The 22,652-nt window shown below is 50.3% G+C and overlaps 1 protein-coding gene across 2 annotated transcripts in view; it reads right to left on the reverse strand.

Moving 5' to 3' along the window:
- XYLT1 (xylosyltransferase 1) overlaps positions 1–22,652 on the reverse strand; it is a 317,888-nt gene that overhangs the window by 140,172 nt on the left and 155,064 nt on the right. For both annotated transcript variants that reach the window (XM_033841163.2, XM_073792267.1), the window contains exon 3: positions 11,892–12,402. In XM_033841163.2, coding sequence (XP_033697054.1) covers positions 11,892–12,402 — 511 coding nt within the window. The remainder of the gene's footprint in view (positions 1–11,891; positions 12,403–22,652) is intronic.

A 22,652-nucleotide genomic window follows, 5' to 3' on the forward strand; every position in this document is an offset into this window, starting at 1 on the left:
CGATTCTGATTTAGGGCAACATAAACCCCCCTCAAAATTCCGAGAAGTAAATTAATTTACTAATTTCGCCATTAAGAGTTTCTCAAAGCGAGCCCTATTTCAACTGTCCTCTAATCAATCACCATTTCCCATGTTTATCTCCTATTCAATTTTTACCACAGGGTTCTCCATACATCAATTTGCCTAATGCTCTTCCTACATATGTTTTAAATTACTTTATCATTGTATAAATTTCACAGCCATTAAAAGGCTCTAGTACCAGAATGGCTGACATGGTGTTAAAAATTGGATTCAATTCCATGGGGTAATAAATTGTGACCTAAATCCAATCTCTCATGGGTGACTGAGGGATACAATGAAAAATGATTGCTTTGTCATTTTTACACTAACACAAATATACCATGGAAACTAGAAACTGGCAGAAAAATGGGAGGCCACTGCCACTGGCTATTTCTCACCCAACGCAGCTTTGCAGGTGAGACCTGAGGTCTTTCACAGGATCAGCCCCCCTCCAGCACCAGGTAGATCACTTGACTGCGTGGTTCTCTTTGCGACAGACAGACAGAGCTTGAGGAGGAAAACTGCAGCTAAAAGGCAGCCGCTGCTAGAGGGATAGAAGCACGGTGGTTCAGCATTTCGCCGCTGGCACCAAAGCCTCTGAGCTCAGAGCCTGGCTCTGTCACTGAGCAAATGTGTGATTTTAGGCAAGTGTCCTCCCTCTCTGTGCGTCAGTTTCCTGGACTACAGAGTTGTCAGAAGAATGAATGACCTAATATGGCTAAAACGCTTAAGATAGTCCCTGGCACTTAGCAATCCCTAGGTCAAGGTTAAGCATTATTATCTAAGCACAGGTTCTTGTACGGAGACCTCGGCGCCCTGCTCTTTCTGGTTGCAGGGAAGGAGAGTAATGAACAGCTAGAGATAGGTGTTACCATTGCCTCTGCATTTCCCTTTATCTTTGGAGAAACTGGATTACTCATTCGACACATTCCGATGGCAGGTTTACTAAAGGCTCCACAGAGCAGAGAGGCTGAGATGTGGGTTTTGAAGTCAGGCAGACAGAACTGAGTCTGAAAGGTCTCCCACTTGCAAGTGTGACCCCGGGCAAGCTACTCGACCTCCCCAAGCCTCAGTTTCCCCACCTGTAACATGGGGTTAGCAAACAGACTTTGCTCCAGCAGGGGCTGGAGATATGACCTGGAACACAGATGAGATTGGCCTCGTGGCTAAATGGGGGCTGCAGATGACCCTGGCAACTCCAGGATAATGTGATGTGTGCTCCACTGGTGAGCGGGTAAGGTGATTTGGGGGTACACAGTCTGAGAACCTCATGGAGAGGTAGGGAGAGAGTCCCAGAAGACTTCCAGAAGGAAGTGATGTTGAAAGAAATTCTTAACGCTTAATTGACAAATAATTTGAGAGAGGAGAAAAAGCAAGCTGGTTTTATTGATTTGTGCAAAAAGGAGGGACTAGCTCAGACTGACTGTCATCCACCAGCCGCCTCAAGGGCCACGCCCGGGCTCTCCTTCCGCACCAGGGCTCTGATTTCCAAGCCCTGGGCGGCTGACACAGAAGCAGCTGCACCCAAAGGAAGGAACGGCTCAGAGCACAAGAAACTGTCCTAGTGACTACCTAGTCCCAGGGCAGGTTCTGGGCGAGACACTCACGGAAGCTGAGGAAAGCATCCTAAACTGCCCGGCTGCGTAAGCGGGTCCACTGTGCCCACCCTGGAGGCTGGCTTCCGAACCGCAATAATCTAATGCTGACTTGTAACAGGTGCTTGTAAATATTCGCTGACTGAACAGAGGGCAAATTTTAAATATTCTCAAACACGGTATTTCATACAGCAACCCGAGGAGGCAGGAGAGGCATCCAACAACCCATTTTACAGGTAAGAAGTGAGGCTCAGAGAAAACAAGTGCCTTGTCTGAGGGTCTGGCAGCTCACTCAGTGGTAGAGGGGCCGCCAGGCTTTCCTGGGGAGACTGGTTCAGAGCCTTCCCCTAAGCCTGCACTAGCTCAGTGCCAGTGGAACACCCCCGGGCACACTGCCTGCTTGAGTCTGTCTCACCGCTGGAGGCACTGAGGATTCCCCTCTGTGCCCTGGATGTCCTGGAAAACAAAGGTGCCACAGGAGGTGAGGCCCCCAGGAGTTGGCAGCCCGCGTTCAGGCTGGGGTGGAGGTGGGGGTCAGGGCCCAAAGGTGGAAGGAGCACGGTTCTCTGGAGGGGATGTGGGACCCGTCCCCGGTCCCGGACTGCCAGAGCCTTGCCTGTCTTTCGGGCTGGTCTTCCCTTGGCTCTCCGGTGATTTCGGTTTGGTCCCTACAGATGCCTCTGCTCCATTCTCCTCACTCAAGACAAAGACATAGATCATCTAGACCCAGTGATTTGGGGAATTAAAATCCGGCTGGGAAGACGACAGACCAACCCTCCTGCTCATAGTCAGAGTTCCCCAGGTGGTCTTGTTAGTTCTTCAACCTCCTTACGCCTCCTACTGCCTCAGAGCCTTTGCACACGATGGACCCTTGTCCTGGAAGACTCCCCCTCCTGCTCTTTCCCTAGGTAATTCCTCCCACTCTTCATCTCTCAGTCCCACTAAAATTCAACCACATGTCTCTGCAGAATCGGTGGTGCGGTTGCAATTCTGCACTTATTTTTGTGCTCACTGGATTCGTGTGTCTCCCCTCCCACGTTTAACAGGCTGGAAGCTCCATAAGGACAGGGATTCTGTCTGTTTTCCTCCCAAACAGATCCCGCAAACCTAGTGCCCCGCATAGACAGAGGACGCTCGGTGGGTAACTGCTGAATGAGTGAATGTTGAAGGGAGTGGGGGACAGACACTTTCAGTCCTCAGCTGGTGGCTATGCCACTCACAGACTTCTAACTGTTCCATTCCCATCCCAGTGCATGAGGGCCTCTGCATAGCTCCCGGGACAGGTAGCTTGAGCCACTGAAGCTCAAAACAACCGTGTTATCTTCTTACCCAGGGAGGATAAGATTGAGGCCTATGACATGCCAAGCAGTGCTATTCTCAGATGAGTAAGATAGAGCCCCTGCCACGTGGAGGGTGGCTCTGGGGCAGAGACAGATAAACAGTAGGGGGCGCTTTCTTCATGCCCCATGTGCAATCTCAGAGCAAATGCTGACCAGCGACTCCCAAGAGCTCTCCTGGCTTCCGTCCTCACCCCTAGCATCTACTGTCAATACCGCAGCCCGGGGATCCTGTTACACACGTCAGGTCAGCCCCCACCCCCAGCCCTGCTCAAATCCCTTCAGCAGCTCCCCCTGGTCACCCAGGTAAGAACAAAATCCCTACTGGTCTGCAAAGCCCCCGATTAGTCAGGCTCTCTGCAGAGCTGCTCCAAGCAGTGGTCCACAAATGCAGGGTTGTCAACATGCTCCCGGTCCCCTAGTCTCTAGGTGTCATTGTGAGCACATGAGAAGGAAAAAAAAAATCCATCTAACCATGATCCCCTTGTCTCAAATACACTGCGGAAGCCTTGGGAAATGTCTGCCTGAAGTTTCCGAACCGGTTGCCCGGGTGAGGCCGGGGAGGGCGCTAATCCCGCTCTTTCAGGGCTGGTGTTTTCATCTTCTTTCCGCGCCTAAACCTTTCAGCTCTGCCTTCTAGGCATGGCAGTTAGGGAACAAACACACCCTGATGACAACTTTCAGAGTGAAGGGCAGAGCCTGCAGCTGGCAGGCCATTCGGGGAGGAGGAAGGTGGGAGGGAGGTGGGGGGGGCATTTATGATATTTCCCATAACTGCATATTTCTCTTTCTAAAAAGCCATGTGGGCAACAGCTGGCTTTTTTTTACGATTCCCAAATGGGGAGGGGGTCAAATACCACGGTGCTTTAGCAGGAGAAGGCCACGTGGGATTGGCCTGTGGAGACCCACCTTCCGATGGGGGGCCTTGGGGGACTGTTGGCCACACGACCTGGCACACAGCAGAGCTCAATAAATGTTTGCTCAAGGGTCAGGCTTGAGTCGTCTTTGTGCCCCAAAGGAACCCCTCAGCCCAGAACACCAACAGTTGGTCACCCCCATCCAGTCCATCGGCCAATCCTAGCAGCTTTTTCCTACTACCCTATCCTCTCACTGGGGCCGCGGCAAGAACCTCTCCACAATTTCCCTGTTTCTACTCCTTCCTTAAAGCTAAATCACGTGAGAAGCAGGACTGGTGGATCGTACAGTAGTTCTGTTTTTCATTTTCTCAGGACCCTCCAAACTGTTCTCCACAGTGCCTGCACCATTTTGCATTCCCACCAACAATGTACAAGGATTCCAATTTCTCTGCCTCCTCACCAACACTTGTTGTCTTTTGTGTGGGGTGATACCTCACTGGGTATTTATCGAAAAGAAGGGAAATCAGCATCTCAAAGAGATACTATATTAGCACACCCACATTCACTGCAGCATAGCCAAGACGTGGAAACAACCTCAAGGTCCACTGAGGAATGAAGGGACTAAAAAATTCGGACTTACAATGCAGTATTATTCAGCTTTAAAAAACGAAGGACTCCTGCAATGTGTAACATGGACGAGCCTGCAGGACATCATGCTGAGTGAAATAAGCCAGACACAGAAGGACAAATACTGAACGATTCTACTTAGACGAGGAATATAAAACAGTCAAACTCATAGAAGCAAAGAGCGGAATGGTGGTTGCCAGAGGCTGGGGGGATGGGGAATGGGGCTCCATGGGTATAAGGTTTCAGCTGAGCAAGATGAATAAGTTCTAGCGATCTGCTGTACGACCCTGTGCCTGTAACCAGCATTGTGCGCTTGAAAATCTGTTCAGAGAGTGGATCTTACGTTAAGTGTTCTTATCAAAATAAGATAAGGGCTTCCCTGGTGGCGCAGTGGTTGGGAGTCCGCCTGCCGATGCAGGGGACACGGGTTCATGCCCCAGTCCGGGAAGATCCCACATGCCGCGGAGCGGCTGGGCCTGTGAGCCATGGCTACTGAGCCTGCGCGTCCGGAGCCTGTGCTCTGCAAGGGGAGAGGCCACAACAGTGGAAGGCCCACGTACCACAAAAAAACCAAAACAAAAACAAAATAAGATAAAAAAAAGTTAAAGTAGCATAAAATTAAAAAAAAAATTCAAAATCAGATAATGTTAAAACTCTTCAGTTCCTCCAATGGCTCCCATCTCTTTGACATCAGTACCCGAACCCCCTGCGGTGGCCTGGCCATTACCTCTGGCCTCTGACCCTTCACCCTTCTGCTCCCCTCACTGCTCCCTCTGCTTCAGCCATACTGACCTCCTGGCTGCCTCTGGAACAAGCCAGGCTGTTTGCTAGGACTGTTTCCTCTTCCCGGTGACACTGCCGCCGCGGCTCCTCAGAGGGGCCTTCTGGCCACCTACCTAAAACGTCCACCTCCCCTGTCCTGTCGCCTGCTGTGCTTGTCTACGAGCTCTCGTCACACCAGACGGTGGACTGTAGGTCTACTGGGTCACCGGTCCCCTCTGGCCTCTCCCATTAGGGCAGAAGTGCTACCAAGGTGGGGCCTCAGGCTGCACGCCTCCCAGAGTCACCATCCAGCTTGTGGCAACAGACATGGTGCTCTGAGCTGTGTAGGGCAGAGGCCCTGCGGGGACGAGGCGTCCTGTGCTTTTGTTCACTGTTACGTCCCCAGATACTAGAATAAGAGCTGGCAAAGGGCAGCTCACCACTGCCTGTTTTGGTATGGCCTGCGAGCTAAGAGCACTTTTTACATTTTTAAATAACTGAAAAAAAATCAAATGGATGACCTTTCGTGACACATGAACATCATGTGAAATTCACATTCTGATGCCCAGAATCAAGTTTTATTGGAACACAGCCATGCTGGTCGTTTATGTATCGCCTGTGGGTGCTTTCATGCAGAGTTGAGTAGTTGTGACAGAGACCCTGCAGCCTGCAAGGCCTCATACTGTATTTACTATCTGCCCCTTCGCAGAACACGTTTGGGGAGTGCTGGCCTGGGACGTCCAATGGCACCTAGTGGGCGACCAATGAATGGGGTCTGCTGATTTTTTCTGGACTGACCGCGGTCAGGGTCCTACCCATCCCTCAGAAGCCCAAGGAGGGCCTTTGGCATGAGGTTACTCCGACCCCAATGAACTGTTACTGGAAACCTCCTTTTCACTGGGGTTTGACGAGAGAAAGCCGAGAAGGAGTCCTCTGCAAACCTGGCCTTCGGGCACGTCGGCCCCATTGGCTTCGCTGAGCCGCAGGAAGATCATCTGGCTTCATCACGGCCACCCCGGTGGCGCGGTGTCTCTGAGTTGTCCACGGCTGTTCCCTCATTGTCTCATCCTGAGCGATACAGCAAAGACCCGGGAGAAAGCAGTGTTCCTGCCCCGACAGATGGGGAATCTGAGGCGACAGTCTCCCTTCAGCCACCTCCATCCGGAAGCCATCTGTCCAGAGTCTCTGGCTTCCTGCAAAGACTGATGGGTAAAGACGGGTTGCTGCGCCCAAGGACGGTTGCCTTTTCATCAGAAACCTCCTCCGGTCCGTCCTCACTCCTAATACTGGAGCCACTGCCCCTGCCACGTGCACGTGCTTGCAAACCTGCAGCCGGTCAGCTGACTGAAAAGGGAGAGCCCCTGCTCATCACTCATCGGAGGACCGCCAGCCCACTCAGCGGCTCGGGCCCGGAGCCCCCGCTACGGTGGCCCCCAACCCCGCTCTCAGTGACTGCTTTCCGTGGAACCTCTCCGTTTTCCTCTCTCATTCTTCACCTGGACACCTGGGCTGCAGTCACTCCACTGGCTTTACCTGGCACAGCAAAGAGTGAGGAGGTGTCAGAGGCACCCTGGTAACCGGTGGGGCCTCTCTTGAGATGTTGTTTTTTTTTTCTCTTGAGGCATTTTAACTCAAGATGAAAGGAGGCTGGTGGCCTATGAGGGCTGTTGGAGAGAGCATCTTGACTTTTAATTGTTCCCAATATAATGAGGCATTGCCTGCTTAGAATGCCTCCTACAGGTCAAATGGTCTTTATTGGGAAAGCTACCTCTGCCCCTCACCAGGGTTGGTGTGTCCTCTGTGGCCGGGGCTCCCCGCGGAAGGTGTGGTCCAGGAAGGCTTCTCTGAGGAAGAGGCATTTAGGCTGAGATCTGGAGAGGGAAGAGCTGGGGTGGAGTTTGCAGTGGGAGCAACAATGCAGGGGGCTGGGACGAGCAGGAGGGAGTGGCTGAGGCACGCGGGGCCTTGTCTGAAGACCAGAGCGAGACATCTAGGGCTGGGCAAGGGGTGGTCACCCTACAGGCGGGCCTTCCACTCTTCTCAACGCCACCACCACTGCCTTGCTACAGCCGACAGCCAAACACATTCGCCGTACCCTACCCCCCTCTGCACCAGGGGTTTCATATTCATGGCCCCATGTCAGCCAACAACCCTATGAGGATAGGGTACGAGTATCTGTGTCCATTTTACAGATGAGGAAGCTGAGGCACTAGGAAGTCAGGGTCACACCACTAGCAAAGACAGAACCAGGATTCAAAACCCAGTGTCAGCAGATCTTCTGATGGAAAAGCTTCTTCCAGCCCAGGCCACCCTGGGCCTTCCATCCAACATGGTTTCATTTCCATGAAACTCTGGGAGGTCCGGTTGGAGTGCCTGGAGGCTCTTGGGTGATTCTGGAGCCTAAGGAAGGGACAGGAGGCCTAGGCAACTGTGGGAGGTAAGGGGGGCCACTGGGGGCTGGGCCACCTGGGTGGGGAACGTGGGCGGGGGTGGGGTCCGGTGGCTTGGCGGCTGCAGTGAGCACGGGGGGCTCTGGGAGGAAAGAGGGGCGCTGCGGGATTAGAAACAACCTGCTCGGAGGCCAGGCTTGGGGGCCGATGGGGTAGAGGACCCCGCCTGACCTCACCGCATCTCACTCCTGGGGGCTGTGAGTGGATGGTCCGCAGATCTGCGTTTTCCTCCTGAAAACATGTCACCATTCCAACTGCTTCCTCCCAGAGGCTGGCAGTGAAGCAGATGAGTCACAGGGGCAAGGTATCCGTGCAGAGCACACCAATCCGGGGGTTCTAGACTCTTCCTTTTCCCTGAAGGTGCTGGGCTGCGGGGACTGGAGGCATGGGGATCGGAGGAGGAGCCCTTCAACAAGCCAACATTTCACATCGATCCCCTCGTAACTTTTCAGACTTCAAGCCATGAGGAATTGTGTCCTTAGGGATATTCAACTTCCGGCATCCTGTCAGCTGAAGTCTGGGTGACGCTGAGTTCGGCAAAATGACAAACAGTGCGTACATCTGCGTGCGGACGTGTAAGTGTATGTGTCTGTCTGTTTACATACATACCTACTTCCCCTCCCCTCCCCTCCCCACTTGGCTTCCTCACTGCCCTCAGAGCTGGAGCTCAAATCCCTCCTGAGCGGAGGGAAATCCGGCTGTCATGGTTTCCAGAAAGGGAACGCGATCTCCGTATGGGGTGTAATTACATCTTAGCTTTCTGCAGAAGAATAGTTTACGGTTTAAATGCTATTAATTGTAAGCTGTTTTGTTCCACGGGAAGTTGTTCGTTGATAACTACCCAATTAGGGTTATTTTGCAATTAGTCTATTCACAGAGAATTTATTGCAAAAGGGGAAGGCTGTGGTGCAGTAAATGAAGGCACTGCCCGGGCTGGTGTGCCAAGGCTCAGACGCCCATCTTATTACCCAGCTCCCAGCTCCCTGGAGGGTGTGCCACTTTGGCGGACGCAGCAGAGGCCACAGGGAATCCCCCAGGCTGCACAGCCATGCTGGAGGTGTCTCAGCGGGACCAAGACAGGCCACATCAGCCCGCTCGCTCCCCCATCAACACCCACCCTTCTCCTTGCAACTGTACTGATGGCGGAGAGAGACAGCCTGCGGGCTCAGGACATCCCCGAGCTCGGACCGTTTAGGCTAAAGTGAAACCTTCTGCCTCCTGAAGAGGGAAAGGCTCTCGGGAGGACTCAGCCTCTGTATTCCTGAGATATGATACCAGCCCTGCCATCTACTAGCCATGCACCTGTGACCAAGGACTAAACCTCGTTGAGCCCCCATTTCATCATCCATTAAACGGATTGATAAGAGACCGACCTCATAGGGCTGGTGTGAGGATACAGTGGGATGGGAGGCACAGTGCTGGAGGTATTACTACACAGAACTGGTACCTTGCAGGGGTCAGCACACTATGGCCCATGGGCCACATCCCACCCACAGCCTGTTTTTGTAAATTGAGTTTTATTGGAATAACGAAGTGCATTTGCGTATCTATCGTCCTGGCTGTTTTTGAGATATAATGGCAGAGTTGAGGAGTTGCGACAGAGACTGCACAGCCTACAAAGCCTTAAATATTTACTCTGGCCCTTTACAGAAAAAGCGTGTTGACCCTTGGTACACAGCGAGGACCCACTGTCATTCTCATGGAAAGACATTCAGCTCAGGCCTCTGCCGGGCCATGCACTAGCTAAGAAAAAGATTTTGGAAACATCTCCACTTATTTATTCTGCCACAATCTGCCAAGTCGTGTCAAGAGTATGACGGGGACCCCGGGACTGCTTAGACAAGGTTTAGAATGCAAGAGAGAAGCAAACCTTTTCTTTTTAGACCTTTCTATTGAAAAGAGAGTATAGTACAGATACATGTTTCCAACAGAAGACTTAAAAAATACAGATGAACTTGAGTAATGAGTTGAAGCTGTCCCCACTGCACCCCAGCCAGAGGGCCACGTGGAGGGCTTGCCGCGGACACTTCCAAGCCTCTTTACACACTTACCCACGTGGCCATCCCTCACCTGAGCCACACCCTCCGTTCTGTGACCAGCGGTCAACAGAGAAGCATGTGTGAGAGATGAGGAGGCCTGAATTTTAGCCCAAGTTCAGCCTCTAACTGATTAGGTGACCTTGTTGGTAAGTCTCCTCTCCTCTGTGGACCTCGCTTCTTACCTGTCCAGTGGAGAGACGGAATTAGGATTTCTCTAGGGGTGATCTAGTCCCCTTTTCCTTGGGAGCCATTCTTACCATGCACATCCTTCTCTCGAGAGAGATGGGGGATTGAGGAAGCACTAGGCATCTTCCTGCCTGGCTTCCAAATCCTCCAATGTTGGGGGAACTGAGAGCCCCCTGCCCCCACCCTGCCTCTTGGTCCAGCTCTGTTGCCACCTTTCCTGATGCTCTGACCTTCTGTCTCGACAAAGAGGCGGACCCAGCCGCTGGGACCATGGACCCATTCCTCTTCCACACGTGGACCCTGTCCCTGCCCCATGCAGGTCTTTCCACGTGTCCTCCCCCAACCCCTGCCCTCAGGACCTCTGGGTTGTCCCATGGTCGGGGACCTTCTCTCTCCACTTGAGAGTGAACTAAAGCATTTGGTGGTCTCTGAATTTAGAAGCAACAAGGAGGTATTTTGAACGCTTGACCATTTAGTGAGGGATAGCGGGGTACCCCTTGCACTGATTATGGCCAATGAGAATGAGGGGTGACCAAGAGCAAATTGGGAAATGGGCCGCAAGGGAAGACCAAGTGGGAAGACCCTTCGAGCATTTAACGCAGGGCACTCCCTGGACAGATAAGGAAGACGGAACCAGCGAGCGGAAAGGGCTTTTCCTATCAGTTCATGGCTGAACTCAACTAGAACACAATCTCTCCATTTCAAATGCATCCCTCCCTGCCTGTTCCCAATGACACTGGCTCTTTCTTTGTAGAAAGTGTCTTTTGGATGCAGTTCGCCCTCTGCATGGAGAAAACCACTGGACGAACTAATTCACAAACTATTTGGGATGTAACGTCTTCTGCAAGGAAAAATAAAATCTACTGGCTTACAATGAGCTTATGTGGGGATGAGGGTACATGGGTGAAACCGTAGTGACCACCACGAGTTAACTGTAGCCAGATGATGGGAACATGAAGGTTCTCCCTACTCTGAGGTGGGTTTGAAATTTTCTGCCATAACATATTTCTTTTTTTTAAGAAGGGATCTTGACAAAATATGACCTAACCCAGGATGGCAATATCTCTGTCTCAGGATGTCTCTACCTGCCGGCTTGTAAGGCCACTTACAAGCCACGTGACCTTAGGGAAGTTGTTTTACGTCTCTCACGTGTAAAAAAGTTATGCTGACGATGACGGTGCTAGCCTCACTGGGCTGTGGGTGAGATGAGCTGATTGAATGCAAAGTGCCCGTGCTGTGCCCGGGACACAGTGAGCACTTGGTAATTGTTATTACCCCCCTTTCCCACACGCTGGAAAAGGTGAAACCTGCCAGCAAGGACTACGTGTCAGAGGCGTGAGGTGAGATGCAGAGATGCACGGTGATGCCTCACCTGTGCAAAACTGTCCCCCCCCCCCAGTTTCTGAGGACCCTCCCCTGTGCTTGTGAACGCCGCTGTTACAGCTCTGACTCGCACTGCATCGCAGCAAGAGGTCTGATTTATCACTGGTCATCAGCACAGAGAATAGGGCCCGGCACAGGGCAGGAGGGAGGGAGGGAGACAGAAGACGGGAAGGAGGGAGAAAATAAGGAAGGAAGGAATTTTAGGTGGAGGAAAATGGGAAGGATGTTTTCCAGAGCCTCCAATGTCAATGCAACCAACTAGAAACCTTTCAAATCCTATTCAATTACAGTAACATTGGTGTCAATTTTAATCCCAATATTCTGCTGAGACAGAAAACAAACCATATCAATACCATTGCCTCCTACGACTTCCACATTAGCCCCGATTGCACTGTACTTTATCCTTGGCCACCAAAGCAACAGGTTAAAGCTGTAACAAAAGGTAATTTGATTTTGCAAAACTTTTCTCACACGAGACTTCTGAATTCAGGGAGGCCCAAAACAAAAGATCTCCTGTCTTCATCTGGGGTTTGAAAACTAGGGCGGTTATTCTGAGAAGGTCTGAGAATGTGAGCAGAACGGGGCCGGGACTTACCTTCGAGGGGGCAGAACCGAGTGACCTTCTCGGGCATCAGCAGCCCAAGCTTGTGGCGGCAGTAGGTCTCCCCGATCTCCTGGCGGCAGTGCTTGGACTTGGAGCGGGACAGGGCGGAGATGGCCTCTTTACCCGAGATGTCACACTTGAGGGGCCGGTCAGACTTGATCTCGGGGGAGCTGCCCCCACTCTTCCGGGCGTGGGGCTGTCTGGGGGCATCCTTCCCTCGGCTGCCGTTGACCGGGGCTCTCGCACCAGGAGGCAGCACCTCGTTGGCGCCTTTTCCTGGGGACAGATGCCCCTGCCCCTTCTCCTCCTGCCCCAGCTTCCTCTTCAGAAGCTCCTTCTGTCCTCTCGGGGGCTTCTTCGTCAACTCGGGCTGGTGCTTTTGCTTTTGAGTCCTGGGTGCGAAGTTGCTGTTGTCCACGTTCTCAAAATCCTTGGGTACAGAGTTCTCATTGTTGCTGTCTGTTCGCACTTTCTCTTTTGGCCGGTGAGAGAAGTAGCCATCCTGGAGAAGACAGGAAGGAAACACAGAAGAGAAACTTGACTTTGCCATCACTCTAAGCAGGCCCTGGAGGGTGGGGCACGTAGGTTTGGAAGTCTGGGCCCTGGTTCCACGCCCTGCCTTTGCTACGAGCTTAATGTTAGACTTCATGTTAGGTTTTTCTCTTTGAACCTCAGTTTCCCAACCTGGAAATAGAAGATGTTCCAACTAGAAAATAAAGCTTTTGCAAGCTCTAACGTGCTATGACTATGATCCTCAATGCTTGTTATTAACCACACCCCCTTTTCATATAAGTCTCCTTGGTTGTCTCTGCTACTGGAATCTGGACAGTTTGTTCCAAGCTTCCTGTTTAAATTCTAGCAGCAAGCACTGTGATGGTTTATTTAATGGCTAGAAATGCCATAATAAAGCTCTAAGGGGAGAAAATATTGGTAGGATAGTACATAATTTACATTGCCTTTAGGACATGCTCGTAGATCTATGCCCGTAAGAGAAATCAGACCGTGCCACAGTGAATTCTGAGGGGGAGGCATCACCGGCTATCTTGAGGGGAATATGCCCTTTATAGGACAATCCTATGCAAGGATCCTACAGTGAGCCCCAGGGGGATGAAAACTTGTGACAGTCTTATGTTTGAGCTTTGACTCTTGATGTCTGTACCTACAGCAGAACTGATTAAGTCACGGGGTGGGGGGGCAGGGTGTCAAGAGAAAGGCCAAGAATCATTCTGGAGAAAATGAGTCTTTCTGGGAAGGCGGGCACCCCAAACTCAGCTTCTCCATGGGTAGGTGGGCCCTGGCCATTTTGACCTTGGATCAAATGCACTGGTCAACTACCATCCTGCATCACTTCCAAAACACATTGCTTCTGCTTAGAGCCCATTATCAAGGCCTTAACCTGAAAGAGAATCCACTGTCCCAAAGCTAGTCAGAGGGGACACAGAGGCCACAGAGAACGCTAATTGACTCCATAAATCTACACCCATTGCTCTAGAAACACGCTGGCAATGAGTAGCAATTCTGAGGGCAGACATCCTCGTTCGTTTTCCTAAATGTGCCAATTAAAGGTTCTCAAGGAAGAGGGTGGTGGAGAGCAGTGGAGGTAGCGCTGGTGCCCAGGATCGGCTGACGTGCAGCTGACACTGAGCGTGGCTCCTCCTTCGGCAGGTCTGCAAACTACTGCCCTCCCCGAACCAAATCCTGCCCGCCATTTGTTTCTGTAAATAAAGTTTTATTGAAACACAGCCACGCCTGTTCATTTATGGACTGTCTATGGCTGCTTTCCTGCTACAACAGCAGAGGTGAGCGGTTGCCATGGAGACTGGTCTGCAAAGCTTAAAGTATTTCTAGCTGGCCCTTTAAGAAAAAGTGTGCAGACCCCAGCTCTCCAAGAACTGTGAGTTTAGAAGGTTCCCCCGGGCTTGGTTTGACTGCCCTTGTCTCCAATGTCCCCATTTGGCCCAGCAACGTGTCTGCCCTCTTCTTGCCTTTGTCCCATCTCCCCTAGCATCAAGCACCAATTTCAAGAGGCCGTAAGAATGAAGACTACACTAAGATACCTCGTGGCCATTCTGTAAGTTGATGTTACTTTTATTCTCATTTTGCAGGTACCGGGCATCAGTGACTTATCCAAGGTAACTCAGCTGGTTGGTGGTGAAGCTGGGATTCAAGCCAGATAGACTGCAGACCCCATGCCCTAGGCTACCAGCTCCACCAGCCACTTCCAGGAAGCCGCAGAGCCCTTCTGATCCCCATCACTCTGTCCCCTTAAGCACTGTAGCCTGGCTCCCTTCCCATCCACTCCCACCCAGCTAAATGGATCTGGGATAGGCATGTCATCTCCAAATAGCCGTGTCAAGGCTGGTCAGTGGCCATTAGGTGGCAGGGAGTCACAGAGAGGGAGAGGACAGTAAGGAGGGGCTACGAAGCACCAGGAGCTTGAGGTGGCAGGAGCTGAGAGGCAATGGGTAGGAAGAAGGAAACAAGGAGAGGCCGAGGGAGAGTGGAGTCTGTGACGGGTCCTGGAGTGGCTACTGGTCATACACAGGAGCTGCTATTACATGCTGGTCTGTGAAGGGGAACTTCTGGTTCTGACACCCGTTTCCAGTCTTTCTTACCTCTCCACGTATCTTGCAAGAAATCCCCCTCAGTGAGGGGCCATTCCTCTGTTCTTGTAAACAAACCACACTGATATTCCTCTTTTCCCTTCTTTCTGTCCAGAGGCCCTTGAAGAATCCCAAGCAGCCTCTCAGATGCACTTTCTGAGCACTCGCTGTCAGCAGGCACCATATGCAAACGACACACAGGTATTACTTACTGGATACCAACAGTCGTCCCATAAGGGGTACCCTCCTCACTATTTTACAGAAAGAGGCGTCAGGCTTGTTGCTTTAACACTCTCAGGCACGGGCACGTATCAAGTGCCAGGCACTGTGCCAAGCCCTTCCATGTTTAACCTTCAGAAGTAACTTTCAAGACAGGTAGTACCATTCCCCCATCTTACAAAAGAGGGACAAGGCGGACTTGGGGATGTTCAGTGATTTGCCCGACATCATTTAGGGGAGGCTGTGAACGCGTACCCGTTTAATTCTAGAACTTGCTATAGTTTCGTGCCTCTTCTGTTTGGCTGAGAGGTCAAGGGAGGAGCATTTAGCTCCCCCCTCTCTGTGGGGGAATGGATGGGGTATCTCTCTCTTTGCTCATATTAGCCTAGGTTGGGATGGAGCTGGATTGGGGGGGGGATGGTATTCAATAAAGCCCTTGACAAATATTCCAGTTCTCTTCCTTCTAGGCACATGATACAATTGTACTTCCCATCCCCTGCAAATGAGGCACAGCCAATCAACCTGCCGTGGCCAAGACCAGTGACTCGGGCCAGGGCACAGTTTGCCATGTCCCTCCTTCCCCCATAGCATCCAGCCACACTCCTGATGGTGAAGGCCCTGCATTCCTGAGTGAGGCCAGGGTGGAGGATAGACTCCACCAACCCTCCATGGGCAGAATAAACCTCTGCTGCTGTCACGGAGGTGTGGGGATCTTTGTTACCGCAGCAGAGTCTAGCTCATCCTGATTAATACAGGAGCCAACCTGATCTGCTTTCTTCCTCTTAGCTGCCCTCAGATACAGGAGCCAGTTTATTATCATTTTTTGCCTCTAATGGTAGGAAAATCAGTTCGATTACTCCTGCTGCCTGAGAATAAGAATTTAAATTCTGTCCCTACGCCCGTTTTCTAGAAGTTAACAAGAAGGCAGAGAGTTGAGCAGAAAGGCCTCTGCCCTCATAGCCATCTGCATCCTCTCTCAGCAAACACATCCTCAGTACTGTTCCTGGGTTGTTCTCTTTCCTCATCATGAACTGATGATCACCAGTTTGTCCCCCAAGCAGAAAACCTCCATAAAACCACTAATTTCAAAAGCTCACGTTCTCTACCACCTTCTGGCAGAAGTTCTCCAAGCAACACCAGTCGCAGGAAGCACTGCAATCAACGAAGCTAATGTGGCCATCAGAGAACGGCTGGCTCCTCTGGTTAATTTGTGATATCAGGACCAGGCGCCACCATCAATTCTAACAGGACTCCTGATTAATAAGCGTCGTCTACTTAGAGACACCCCCGCGATGGGGATGGTGAGCTCACGGTGGCCCCTTGGCCTTCCGCCTGGCCCCAGGTGCTACTCAGCTGCCAATCAAAAGATTCCAGTGTAAGAGAAAAGGGCAATATTTTGTCTTCTGGAATGAAGAGCTCACAGATATTCGATAGCTTCCAGAAAAGCCACTGAGCCATAGTTGGTGAGAACCAGGAATCACTCAGAGGCCTGGGATGATCTGTCACGCTGAGTCAGGGTTGCTTCCTACAATAGCTGATGAGTTCTCCTACACCTTCCCTCCACAGTTTTCTTTCTTTTCTTGTACATTTTATTTTATCGTGGCAAGAACACGTAACATGAGCTCTACCCTCTTAACAAACGTTTTAAGTGCACAATACAGTATTGCTACCTACAGACACAAGGTAGTACAGCATATCTCTAAAATGTATTCATCCTGCATAAGTGAGACTTTATGCCTGTTGATTAGCAATTCCTCATTTCCCCTCCCCCAACCCCTGGCAACCACCATTCTACTCTCCGAATTTCTGAGTTTGGCTATTTTAGATTCTCATGTAAGTGGATCAAGCAGCGTTTGTCTTTGTCTGTCTGGTTTATTTCACTCAGCATCACACCCTCCGGGTTCATCCATGGCATCACGTACGGCAGGATTTCCTTCTTTTTCAAGACTGAATAACATTCCATTGTACGTGTATGTCACATTTTCTTTATCCATCCATCCCTCGATGGGCATGAGATATCACCTTACCTTCCCTCTAACTCTTCACCTGCTCGCCAAGAGGCAAACGGGTCTCAGCTTTTCTCTTCTTCCCCTGGAGAATCAAGATCCAGACATCCAAACCCAGGCTCCCTTCCCTGTAAAAACCAATCTTGGGAGGTTTCCAGGCAAATACACGCGAGATGACTATCATATCCTCAGCACCCATGTCCCCTCATACTCTGGCCCTTCACACACCTTGTGTCTCTAATCCTCTCGAACGCCCAGTGAAGCAACAGCATGAGTCCTAATGAAGGGGAGGAAAGTAAGGCACAGGGAGGTTAAATAACCTGACCAAGGAATGAATGTGATGCTAGAAATGACATGATTCAAATTCTGCATGCCTCAGTTTCCTCATCTGGAAAATGGGGGTGTGAAAATAATACTTATGTCATGGGTATTTGGTGAGGATGAATGTATGTCAAAACGTCCAGAATGTGACCACCACACCCAAAGCAGGAGAAACAATGAGCAAAGAAGTTTCCCTACTAATCAACACTGGGCCTCCACCACCTCACCCCTGATGGTCTCCACGTGGAGGACAGATCAGTTAGTATTTCTTCATTACGATCGCTAGCTGTGTCCCCTTTATTCTTAAGCAACCCAACACTCTCACCTTGGGTTATTTATGCAAATGCAACCCTTCGACTTATTTTATTTTAATGTACTTATTGCAATGATTGCACATTCAAATGTTTGCATGCGAGCTCCAAAACTCTAATTGCTCTGCTGTTGCCTTACCCCTAAGCTGTTGCTAGAATCCATTTTTATTCTGGAGAAATAATTAAATGCAATAATGTCCTCTATTCCCATGCAACCTTGGGCATGTTTAGAGTCAATTTCAATCAGGTAGAAATATGCCAAGCACAAGATGGCTTCGAGAGGCAGGTTACAGGACCCAGGCTGCTGTTTCAGAGACGCCTGGGTCTGCTCTGTCCTTCCTGGTTCTCTAACGTTCAGACTTCAGGATGGATCTCTCCTCACTTGATCAATTGAATCGGCCCAACCTCCTCCCCTGTACCCAGGTCCTGTTTCCGAGGGGTGGAGGTGGGCTGCTGTGTTTTCAAACTCTCCACTCATTGATAAACCTTTGCTCTTATTTTTGTGTAGAAAGAACACCGAACAAGAAAGGAGGAGACCTGGGTACTTGTCTTGCTTTAGCGACCATCAGATTTTCTCATCTGTAAAATGACAGGTCCTGTGTGTGTGCTGCTGAACATTCTCTGAATTAACCGTTAATCGATACAATCGATGAACAAAGCTCTGCCATTTCAGATCATTGAGAAATAACTGATGGATTTTAAGAGACCAGGGACTGAGGGATAGATGGACGCTCCTAAGTGCATCGTCTTCTCCCCCTGCCTCATCCTGTGATCATTTTCTCCAGCAGCTCTTTGATCTGGGACCGACCATTTCATCTCCCTGCACCCTGACGTCCTCATCCATCCCAGGGGCTGAGGCTGGCATCTAACTCCCTGGAACTGAGAGAACAGATGAAGCACAGGACACAGTGATTGACACGTGCAAGGTGCTTACGAAACATGCATCTATTAGAAAATATGCATACAGTGCTGGCTCTGCCCCAGGCTCTGTTCCCAAGCCCTCTGCAGAGACTAGTTCATTTGATCCCCATGAGGACCCTATGAAGGAGATGCTATGTTATTCTCCCCATTTTTTGGATGGGATCACGAAGGTTCAGAGAAGTTAAGTGACTAAATCCAGATCTAGGAAGTGGAAGAACCAGGATTCAAACCCAGGCAGTTGGGGTCCAGAGGCCACACCCGCCAACACTGCACCGCCTCTCTGCAGCTATGAGGAATAGAGGTGGTGTCAGAGGGGAGCCCCGGCCAGGTGCGCTGTGCAGGCGTGAGGGCGCCTGTCCCACCTGCTCACTCATCATGACCCGTTTAGGGCTTTCTTTTGTGCCATGTGGACACACTGCCAGCTGAGTAGCTGTTTGCTGTTGAACTCAGTGTCCGAGGCTTCATTCCAATCACCAAGGTGATCAAGGCCATTGAGAGGGGCACATGGGGGAGAAGCCCACACCTGCTTCCAGAAGGACTTCTGTGCCAGGGCAGTGGAATGGAGGAGGCGCAGTGTGCATGGCTGCACCCAATTAGGACATGCAATTACCGGGCTGCCAATGCAAATAGACCTCACAGAGGCCCGGCGCCCACCCGCCTGGCTCATTTGCATGCACAAAAAGTGGCAGGGCTGGCCAGAGCTTAGAAACCCGTGGTCTTTGCTGGGCACGGGCAGGCCAGGCTTTAACAGAACCCTCAATAATAAGCCTTGTATAATTTAGCAAATTTAGTCATGTTAACGGGACGCCCAGCATGGGGTGAGGAGGGAGGGAGCTGGATGGATAGAGCTGGCTTGGAATCCAGCCTCTGCCCCTTAACCCTGAGATACAGAGGAAGAAGCTTAGCCTCTCACAGCCTCAGTTTTCTCATCTACAAAAAAAAAGGGGTAGGAAGACCTACTTTGCAAAGGTGCAGGAGAGATTAAATAATAGGGCACACTCATATTTAATTCTAGTTAACAACAGAACAATTAGCATGAGGCTTGATATGTACTCAGCCCTCAATCAACATTTTTACCTGGCACCCCATCATTTGAGGAGCAGACCTAAATCATTTGGAAAGGCAGGGTCGGGAGGTGAAGTGCGTTCAGATCCACCCGGCCTCTGCCACTTGCTCACTGAGTGACCCGGGGCACAGTACCTACCTTTGAGAGCCTCAGTCTCCCTCTCTGTAAAATGGGCATAATAACTAGTACCTACCTAACCGGGCTATTACAACAGCTCAAAGAGTTAATACGTGTAAAGCACTTAACATAAAGCCTAGAACTTAATAAATGTTAGCTACAATTGATTTAACTGGAATTAATGCTTCCTGTGATGATCTAATGAGGTAGATCTCAAAGTGTGCTCTGGGGACTCCTGGGGGACCCTTTCAGGGGATCTTCAAGGTCACCATTTCCATCATAATTTGAAGACGTTATTTTCCTTTTTCTCACTCATCCTCTCACACAAGCACACAGTGGAGTTTGTAGATGCTCCATGATGTGTGAAATCGCAACAGATTGAAAGCAGAAGCAAATGTGAGAATCCAGCTGTCTTCTATCAAGCCAGATATTACAGACTTGCAAAAATGTAAAACAATGCCTCTTTTCACGAAATTTGCTTTTGTTGTACAAAACATATGCATTTTTCATAAAATTTTTTACTTATATAGATAGGTAACGGGTTATGGTTAATTTTTTTTTTTTTTTTTTTTGCCGTGTGCGGGCCTCTCACTGTTGCGGCCTCTCCCGTTGCGGAGCACAGGCTCCGGACGTGCAGGCTCGGCGGCCATAGCTCACGGGCCCAGCTGCTCCGCGGCATGTGGGATCTTCCCGGACCGGGGCACGAACCTGTGTCCCCTGCATCGGCAGGTGTACTCTCAACCACTGCGCCACCAGGGAAGCCTGGTTAATTTAAGTAAATCAATAAATAACCATTTTAAGAATGCCCTAGTTTCAATTTCAATATATAGCAAATAACTGATAGATATAACCTACATAAACAAAAGCTCTTTGGGGGTCTGAAATAATGTTTGAAAATATAAGGGGGTCCATGGAGACCACCAAGTTTGAGAATTGCTGAAATACTTGTCATCCGAAATATCTACTCATTGAGGAAATAAAAAGTTGAGGGCCTTTTTATGTTGGGTCTTTCCCTATACGCCAAGCCTGTGCAGTTACATTTCACTCTCACACACAATAAATACACACACACAGATAGAAATCTAGGGCAACTGGAAATGGGGTGCTGATAACTACTTTTATCTAGAAAGAGGCAGAACCCTGAAGCCCTGGCCCACCCTCCTGGGGGGAGAGTGACCTGCTGGCAAAGATTTCCCCTTCGACCAAACTCTAGCCCAGCCCCTCCGAGCCCCTCCTCAACCAGGTCTCAACCTTGGCCTGTAGACTTGAGCAAACACTAACATAGTTTCTGACATTTCAAGGACACAGCTCTTGCATGACATGAGCCCCCCGTATAGCGCCTGCCTGAGAAAACTCAAGGCTGCTAATAGAATCTAGTTTGCTCCAGTCAACCCCCGAGGACAGGGCCCCAGCATCCGTCCCAGCCTTTGTGGGAGGGAAGAGGACTAACCTGGAGAAGCGCCAGTCAGCAAACCCAGATGAGTTTCCTGGGGACAGAGCCCCCCCTTTCTGCTTTCTGTCATTTTTCACTTCCCTGACTCTACTGAGCCCCTGCTCACCCCCACACTATTCCCTCATGCTCCCTTTAAAAGACCCAGTCACGCTGTACAAATCACAGTGGAGTTCAGTTCACACTGGACCCTTCCCCCTAGTGCAATAGTACTTTGCAGCTCAAAATCTGTCCTTACGGTCTTGTTTATCTCTGACACTGCCCAAGGCCACATGGTCTGGACCTCAACTCCATAATGCCGCGTCTTTGGGGCCTCAGCACAGGAGTCCAGACTTGACCCATGCTGTCCTTCCAGCCCACCAGGAGGATGTGACAGTGACAGTGACAATGAACAACCCAGTCTTGCTTCAATAACAAAGCCTTCTGGATTCCTCTAAGACGGACTTTCTTAACTATGATATTATGGACATTTGGGGACAGATCATCACAGCTCTCGTCCAGCCTGGCCCAGGTCCCCTTACCCACCCCGCATGCCGTGAGCCTGCTCGAAACCAAGGACCCAGGATCTTCAAGGAACTCAACTTCAGAGCCTTGCCTCAAAGACCTCAGAGCCCTTAATGAATCCTTTAATTCCAGGGTCTTCCATGGAAGTGGGACTGCCCCCCACGGGGTGTTCTGAAAACATGTGATGCCATTTTGGTTGCCACAATGACCGGGGGTCGCTCCTGGAAGAGACTGGTGGCAGGACACCAGATCCCTGGCCATGCATGTTCCCAAAGCAGTAGGGAAGTGTCCCACATCCTGCAGGACTTCTGAATGTCTCTACATGTCATGTGGGTGAACAACTCATTTTTCATTTTGCAGGTCAGGAACCTAATACAAATTTATGTATGACAGAGCACTTTTGAATGCTTTTAATGTAACTGAATTTTCTAGGAAAGTAACTACCTTTAACTCAAGGGGAGATCCTACGTGATACAGAATTTTAGTACGATTTCAAAAAAATCCTATCATCAACAGCCATGCAAGCAGTGTGTAACTATAATTCTTGGCGATTCAACATCCAGCACGGGACCTTTCCATGTGTCTTCCAGGCCCGCGACACTCAAAGTGAGGCTCGTCAGCCGGCAGCATCAGCATCCCTGGGAGTTTGTTAGAAATGCAGGACCTCAGGCCCCCACCTGGACCCACTGCATCTGCATTTTAACAAGACCCCCAGGGGGTTCATCTGCACATTACAGTCTGGGAAGTGCTAGTCTGGCGGTGTTGTGCCTGATCACTTACAGAATGAAATACACGTTGTTTTTATTTTAAATTACTTTTATATATTCGTTATATTATTATCAGGGCAGTATAGTGATACGTTTCAGAGTTGTGAGTGTAAGTAGGTTATAACAAGTATGGATTTCATTTCATGAGAGACAAAAGGAACATTTTCAAAGATTTTTTGCAGGAAGAGGGGTTGGGTCCAATAGGGTTGAGAAGCACTGATTTATTCACTCTATGTACTTTAATTGGGTGGCTACTCCCTGCCAGGCACGGCGGAGGCAAAGGATAGGAAAGTGAATTAAGACATGCTTCCTGCTGTTGCTGGAGTTCAGACACAGGACAGGGGAGTGGGTGTGGACATACATTATTTCAATACAGGACGGGAGTGAAGGCGGGCGGGGGGGGGGGGCGATGAATGAGTGCCAAGGGTTTCATCAAGAGTTGGAACCTAACGTGGTCCGGGGTCCAA

Source organism: Tursiops truncatus, chromosome 15 (assembly GCF_011762595.2).
Source record: "Tursiops truncatus isolate mTurTru1 chromosome 15, mTurTru1.mat.Y, whole genome shotgun sequence".
NCBI lineage: Eukaryota > Metazoa > Chordata > Mammalia > Artiodactyla > Delphinidae > Tursiops > Tursiops truncatus.